At 36.1% G+C, this 7955-nt stretch overlaps 1 protein-coding gene and 1 long non-coding RNA gene across 2 annotated transcripts; one reads left to right on the top strand and one right to left on the bottom strand.

Moving 5' to 3' along the window:
• Positions 1–263: 263 nt before the first annotated feature.
• Positions 264–2624, bottom strand: rgs16 (regulator of G protein signaling 16). Its single transcript, XM_014968947.2, has 5 exons — positions 1966–2624; positions 1656–1739; positions 1482–1543; positions 1164–1330; positions 264–1074 (listed from the first exon to the last, which is right to left on the bottom strand). Exons 1-5 carry the CDS (start codon positions 2007–2009, stop codon positions 859–861), a joined length of 573 nt encoding a protein of 190 aa, XP_014824433.1. The 5' UTR covers positions 2010–2624; the 3' UTR covers positions 264–858.
• LOC148159973 (uncharacterized) lies at positions 1679–7306 on the top strand. The gene is made up of 2 exons (XR_015762693.1): positions 1679–1761; positions 7132–7306. It is a non-coding gene; the product is annotated as an uncharacterized LOC148159973 (long non-coding RNA).
• Positions 7307–7955: the final 649 nt, after the last annotated feature.

The following is a 7955-nucleotide window of genomic DNA, read 5'->3' on the forward strand; positions in this document are numbered from 1 at the left end:
ATGGATGTCATTGTCATTTCTTTATCAGATAATATGAATGATTACATGGGGAAGTCTCTGGATATTTGCACAATGTGCCCAGTCAATATTTCATCTGTGTTACCTGGGTAAGCGAGCTACTTAAATCAGCCCTAAACTGTGGTATGTTTTAACAGTACTGCTTCTCTGTCAAGACTAAATATATAGCCCTGCTAAGCAACGCAACTTAGAATCTGTAGACGCATTTTGAAACTGTAAGTTTGTGTAATGAAGACACAAAGATATATTTTTTCACAGTTTATTTTCCAAATAACTTAGATGATTTGTGTGTATTTTTAAAAAAGACGATATAAAGACAATACAATTGAAACAGACATTTTTTTATCTTTGTTTTGCAAAAGTACAACAATAACATTGAAGGCAAATAAATACTAATAAATACAAATTTATAAAGTACTGTACAGATTAAAAAACAATGTACATTTCATTGCACATCACTACCAGAAAAAAAGTTTGCCTAATGGCTAACAAAAGTGCTTTTTCCTCGTTGTCCTCTTTTATTGTCATTCAGCCAGTTTAGTTTAACTTTCTAATGACAGTGCTTTTAAACTTCATCTGTGTTGACTCATCAGTCAACTTTGTGACAACAGCGCTCAACTTTTCAGTCATTTCCTCTTCCCCTTTCAGTGTCATCCTCTCTTTGCAAGAACAGAATCTGCACCACTGGCCCCATTTGGTGACACTTTCCTCACAGCAATCTATGCTGCCATGTCAAAGCACTATCTTCTTTATACAGCAACAAATGCTGCACATTTCATGGGTGCTTAAATTTTAAGGATGCTTAAAGTCCCTTGTAAAATCAGAAAAAAATTATTGACTTCACACTTTTTTGACCAGATGGGGCAGATTGGTGGGTTTTGTGCTCGGTTTAGCTTGGCACAGTAGATCCCTATAAACTGGAGAGTGGAGGAAGCGAGGGTAGCAGTCTTTGGCCATCAGCATGTAGATCCTGTGCTGGGCTTGGTCGAAGCAAGACGGCGACGGGTCCTGCAAGTTGGCTTTGGTTATGTCACGGGTTTCATGGTCAATATTTACCTACAAAAGACACAAGAAGACAAAAAGTCAGTTTGTCAGTTTTTCTCTTAGACATTTCAGAGACTGTCATTGAATCTGTCTCTTCTTACCTCTCGTGGAGCTTCACTGCTGATGAATTCAGTGTAGATCTTCTGGGCTTTGGTGAGTAACTTCGTAGGACACTTGGTTCTTCTGTAATCTTCACAGGCAAAGTAGAATGCAATGTTCTCCTCGCTAAACTCAGAAACCAGGAAGGCTGTGAAGGCACACAATCCATCTGCAAATGGAGGAAATTTGATTAGTAATTACATCTGATGGAGCTGTGGAGGCTGCATACGTAATCATGTGTATGCGAGTCATTTATGGGAAACCAAGCACACTGTTGTGCAAAAATATGATGAAAAGCATTAATTCAGAAGTGAACTTACATCTACTGGACAGTAGCTTTTCAAATGATTCTTTCCACTTCAGGCATTCCTCCAGGGTTGGTCTGAAAATAGTGAGAAACATGCTTAGATAAAGCTGGAATTTTGTAAAACACATCAAGATCTTTTTTTTTTTTTTTTCAAAATATAGCAATGCCATATTTGTGTTAAGCTTACTTGTTTTTCCCTATTTTGCAGCAGGATAAAGTCCAAATGGGCTTTTGCAGAAGAATTCCCAGCCTTGCTTTCAGCTCCTTGGCTCTGAGAGGGAAAGAGGCAAAAGGTTGGATACAATTTTCTAAGTGACATCATTTCATATTCACAGAAAAACCTACATTAGAACTCAACAGCTGAAAGTGTCGGTAGTATAAAACAGCTTAAAATGAAAATCCCATCTGAGCTTCTCAAATGCCCACACGCATGTTGCAAAACCTGCTCCTCTAACACATAATCCAAAGAATCAGTCTTTTCATAAAAATGAATGTACCTTTCCAAGCAGCAGGCAGGCAGCGATACGAGTCCTTTACACATAGCAGCAAGTGGGAGCTGGCGAGGGGGGGGTTGTCTTGGTTCAATGGTGCTTAAGTTTCCTTTCAGCAAAGCTCAGCCAGGAATGAAATTGTTTGTCTGTGCCTGAGTAGAGACAAGGCAGAGGTTTTATAATCCTACCGCCCACACCTTCTGATGTGTCATCAGCTCTGTCAGCCAATAGCAGAGAGGGTCACAGGCAAAGAGAAACAGAGAGGGAGAGGGAGACATGATGAAGTCAGTGTATGGGGGAGAACATGCAAGGTCGAGGCTGGGAAATTACAGTTTAATGATAAAAGCCTCTGATAGCTGATGGATTGTTTTTTTTTTTTGTGTGTGGTTTTTTTTTTCTACTTCTAAAACAACAACAGGATTTTTCGGTATTGTTTTCACTATTTTTGTGGGTTTCTTAATCTACATACAAAACCCACAATATATTATTATCAACAGATCCCCCTCTGCTGTTTATGTAGTTTATCATGTAAAGTTTTCATCTTGCCCAATTCTTTATCATTTCCCTTTGGGTTTGTCACATAGTAATTTTTAGCAAAAAAAAAACAAAAAACAAACTGTTATTTTAATTATATAAATTCTCAAATAATTAATCCACCCATCCATTTTTTATACCTGCTTGTTCTTGCTGGTTCAGCTGGAGCCAATCTCCTGTTTTATAAAAACTAGTCAAGTTGACTCAAATATGAAGCAACAGAGCAGATTTGGGGGAAAATCAAATCCCTCTAAATATGTAAAGTGCATTGATCGTAATGTCATGTTATATAAATTGTAAGTGTATTGGGGTGGATGAGGTAAAATGTACAGTATGCATATGCTTATGGACAGAATAAGTTAATTTCATCATGACATCACCTTCTCAGTTGTTCATTTTTGTCCATCAAAAGACTGTCTGAACTGCAGGCTGAACAATGAATGCATATAAATGTAAATATTCCTGAAAGGTTTATTTATGTTAGTAACTCAATTCACTATTCACTTTTTGTTCATTGCTTTCAGCACAATTTATGTTCACAGCTATTACACAGCTGTTGACTTCTGGTTTTGTTTTCATTATGTAAAACACTTTCAACTGTCGGGTTATGAAATGTGCCATGCAAATAAGTTTGGTGGATTGATTGACTCAATATTTTAGAATATTATCAAAATATTTATTCTTGTAACTTAATGCACTGAGTGAAACACAACTACACAAATTGATAACACAAGGTTATGTTTTTGAGTCTTAAATTCTGTTAATTATGGCTGCTAAAAACAATATCTACAACATTACATATTGCAATATGGAAGATTAATAAAAAAATATTTAATACAGAAAATCGGGCTTAATAAAAAGTTTATATATTCTTAAAGGTTGCTAATGTTAAAATAACACTTTAAATCTGACAAAGAAGATTGTCAGCTCTCATGTTTCAATGTACTACATATGACTGCTTGTGTGGTTAGAAAAATAATCACTGCTTAATTTGAAGTGGACATTCTGTGTAACTCCCCTCCATAAATATATATTTTCCTGATCAGACAGTGATTAGCATCTGTTCTCCAGTTAACTGTTAGAGTTATTTGCAGGTGAAAAGCTTTGATTTCATGTGCAATTTCATAAACAAAATGTTGTCTCTTCAGATACCTTTTAACTTTTCATGACCAGACACACTATCAAGCAAAAACAGCTCTAACTACTGTTAACATTGAAAGTCAGAATGCCTTAGAAAAAACTCACAGAATAAACATGGTTCCTAAGATGAGTTAGAATGAAATCCAGAATAAATGCATATAAGTATTACATTCTCAGCACCAAAGGAAATTGGATAACATTCAGAAGCTCATCAGCTGCCTTCTGCACATGAAAACCCAGTGGCCTTTTTGACATCCTGTGTGGTCCTCTTAACAGCTGCTTAGTTTTTATTCTTTTAGCAGTAAATGCATTCACACCTCGCAGTCTTTCTAGAATATGATGAAAGTGTTCATTCCAGGAAATTATATGAATGAAATCTTTCTTTGACTTCATTACTGAAAGTAGGCGGGGAAGATGTTCAGCTGGTGAACTCAAAAAAGCCACAGAGAGAGTGTTTCACGGTTGGTGTGCAGTAAGTTGCTTATCTCGACTTGTTATATGATTGAGAGTAAAGTGACATTTGAGGAGTTGAGGCAATACATAACTGAACAGCAGCGGTGGCATCGTTTCAGACAAAAAAGGTTGTGCTTCCTAGGACATGATATATGTTTGTGATTCTCAAACAACCTCCGACTTAGAAGTTTGAAGTGATCGATAACATTTAATTAGGGATACACTCTGCAGGCCTAAAAATGTGTTTGAGTTGTTTGTATTTTTAACCACCTCTAAAAATATCCAATGAGACAGAACCATGAAGCCAGATACTCAGATGAACTGACTGTATTGTTGGCGGTACAGAACTGTTGCATTATATTGTTCAAATTTAGCAGCAAAACTATTTCTGTGGCATCATGTTTATCTAATGAGCTTTGCTTTTATGTGCCACATAAGCCCTGACCTGGGGGCATTTTTCCTTAACTGAGCACTTCACTGATCAGCAGAGATGAAAACAGTTTCTTTTTTGTTATATTTTATAGTTAATGCTTCCAAATCCAAATAACTAGATTCGGGGTGGGAAAAGGCCTGGAGCCACAGCCTCTCTTATAGACAAAGGAAACCTTTATTATGCCTCTTATGCAAGGTTTTGGCCGATGGTATTTCAAGGAACTGAAGACTAAGTTTGGCTAGTCTGAAAATCCTTTATTTTTTTAAGCTGATCACCAGAAACTCTTTTAAAGTCTGCTCTGTCTTCCTTTGGTTTCACTCCAGTATTTTCTTCTTCAATTCACAAAAAACATAACAAAAAAACAAAGGAAAATTGTGAAGTGCTAATGCATAAAAATGAGATTTAAAATTGTATGTCTTAAAAACTAACCCACACCGTTTAAATTATCTAATCTTTGCACTTTTGTAAAATCGCAAAACAATTTTGTTGCTCATAGAATTTGGATCAGCAAAGAGTTACATGTGTTTAAATGTGAAGATCCTGTTGTACATGCAGCCACCTTAAACAAAATAAATTGTGTACAAATTCAGTTGTTAAGAGAGAGAGTCATTGTGTAGTTATTTTGCAACTGTTATGCATGTATTACAAATGCATAACAATGTTACTTTTGACATGTAAAAGTGTTTAACATTTCCAGATGACTGAAGGTGTCATGTCCATCTGTGGAAATATTATATCAATATAAATTTCTCGGAAAAATCCGATCATCTTACTTCTCTGGGATGTAAGCAATAAGACGGCTGGATTTTGTCGTCACTGGTTTTGGTCCAAGTTGTGCATATCAACCCTAGAACAGCACAGACCTTGTGAACACACTGGCTGAAGCTGATAAGAGAGTGCCACTATCCATAGTAAAAAATAAATAAATAAATAGATAAAAAAATAAAAAAAGTCTTTGTGTATCAACAAGGGTTGAAAGAGCACATGTTGAAAAAGCAATATGGAAATTCACAGCATGGTTTGCAAATAAGCACATGATAAAGACATTAATTTTTGAGACATGTGATGTGACCTAACAATTGCATACAAAATGCATACAATTAAATAGTGAGTCCATAATAAAAATGTTACATTTGCGATGCTGGTAAGCCTCAAAAAAAGATCACATGTAAAGTACAGAAGTAAAAGCATCATGTAGGGTTCATGTTTTCCAGGAGGAAGAGTTATTCTATTACTTCAACAAATAAATTCTGTGTGAGGAAAGAACATTGTGTGAAAACACTAAGGCAACATCAGCAGGAAGCTAAAGCTCCCATTTGGAAAATGACCCCTAACCGGCCGCCAAATTATTTACAAAGTGGCTGAAAGACGACAAGCCAATGTCTTGGAGAGGCAGTCAGAAAGCCCTGATCTCAGTTGCATAGAAACGTCTGCAGAGCTAGAAAAGTGACCCAGAAAAGGCTGATTCAGTTACAGCAGGAAATTCAAGTGAATTTAGCAAGAAGCTAGATGTGAATTTAAAAGGATCTTATAGTGATTACTTTGATAATGTATGCTAACATCTGTATTTTAACAAAAGAGACATAAAAGATAATCCTAAAATACGCACTTGTAGGCAATTGGTGGATGAAGGAATGTTTAGATGTATTGATGTATGTATGTATGGATAAAACGTTCTCTAAACATATTTTGTATTTTTTTATTGAAAAGCAAATGAAAATTGAAAACTTAAAACAGGAAAAGTTTGGTCTGACTGCCGATGGGAAAATTGTTATGTGCCTTTTTATGAAGTATCAGAAGATATGGTTAAAGTCTCATTTATATAAAAAGTGCTGAAGTCATGAATAAACTGTTAAAAACTGTCCTCATTATGGTAGTGATATGCAATGATGAGTAAAAGAAACCAATAAGCATCATTAATATAACATCAATATCTGAAACTATAAGAAAAGTTTACATAATGTGTCATTCAGAATAAACATAAAAAAGGCAAATAAAGCCTATTAAAGTTAAAGATTGTGACTGTAGTTGCTTGGAAACTTTAGCAAACAAACAAAAAAAGTAAGATATTTTGTTGCATAAATTCACCCCAGATTTCAGTCTGTTCATTTTGTAAAACTGTGTAACTGTGCATCTTTTAGATCTACCGCCATTTCTATCTGCCTTATTTAAATAAACAGATCATTGGCTAGTTTCTGTTAAACTTGAAGACCTGCTCAAGGAAATTTGATCTCTCGAATTAGGTGTTTGGAGGCAGGAAAACATCTGCAATTCAGGGCATTGGGTTGACAGTGCGATGTTTTATAATTAAGCAAGGTCAAGCTGAGGTCACACAAACAACCTAATTACTGACAAGACAAAGCAGGTCTAGAAAATGGATGGATTGACTTACCCATGCCTCTTCTGTTCACATGGAGGTGGGGTGTCAATGTAAAAACATTACATTCTTTGCTAAATGGTCACTTCTACTTCAATAATTAAGTGTTCCCTGCTGGTAGGGGATATTACAAGGATTTTTCCATTATTGAGTTTGCATGTTCTCCCTGTGCATGCGAGGGTTCTTACAAAAAAAAGAACTGTTAGGTTAACTGGTCTCTCTAAATTCCCTTTAGGTGTGGGTTTGTCCAGGGTGTACCCCGCCTCTAGCCATTGACCACTGGAGATAGCCACGATCATCCCTCGCGACCCCACAAGTATAAATGTGTAGAAAATGAATGGATGGATATATATGGATATATATGGATATACAGTTCTGGAAAAAAATAAAGAGATCCCTTAAAATGAGAAGTTTCTCTGATTTTACTTTTTGTAGGTATGTTTGAGTAAAATGAACATTGTTCTTTTGTCCTATGATCTACTGACAACATGTCTTCGAAATTCCAAGCAAAAGTATAGTATTTATTTGCAGAAAATGATAAATGGTAAAAATAAAAAAAGCTGCAGTGCTTCCAGACCTCAAATAATGCAAAGAAAACAAGTTCATATTCATTTAGAAACAACAATACTAATGTTTTAACTCAGGAAGAGTTCAGAAATCAGTAGTTGGTGGAATAATAACCATGTGCTTTTGATGGGATTTGGTGCAGTGATCTCTTCATTTTTTCCATATATACACATAACAGTACAATCTTTGTCAAAATCAAGGAAAAAAAAATACATCAATGACATTTTGTTTCAGAGAGAATGCCAGCCTGGTATGCAAAGGACAAGCACGACTGATTTCATTGAGTCAGCATAATGCAGTGAAGATGGGAAGAAATATCTCTGCCTGGGCTTTACCTGCCCTTTGTGTAGTCATTGTGCTGATGTGGGGGATGTAATTGTACCATTTGTTGCCATCTGAGAGGCAGAGATTGCCTGAGGCGACGGGGGAAACCTTGCCACCCACTCAACCACAGACGACAGCGTGATGTCAGGCCTTTCCCACCAGTACTGA

The sequence above is a fragment of the Poecilia mexicana genome, unplaced genomic scaffold (assembly GCF_051168715.1).
Source record: "Poecilia mexicana isolate PSO_F unplaced genomic scaffold, ASM5116871v1 scaffold_4, whole genome shotgun sequence".
Lineage (NCBI taxonomy): Eukaryota > Metazoa > Chordata > Actinopteri > Cyprinodontiformes > Poeciliidae > Poecilia > Poecilia mexicana.

What these genes read in the sequence shown, in the direction of transcription:
- rgs16 (XM_014968947.2), bottom strand. Translation starts at nt 2,009, where the DNA reads ATGTGTAAAGGACTCGTATCGCTGCCTGCCTGCTGCTTGGAAAG. An exon ending in CCTGCCTGCTGCTTGGAAAG is followed by an intron (nt 1,740 to 1,965) that starts GTACATTCATTT and finishes TTTCCCTCTCAG; the next exon opens with AGCCAAGGAGCTGAAAGCAA. An exon ending in GCAGTGAAGCTCCACGAGAG is followed by an intron (nt 1,075 to 1,163) that starts GTAAGAAGAGAC and finishes TGTCTTTTGTAG; the next exon opens with GTAAATATTGACCATGAAAC.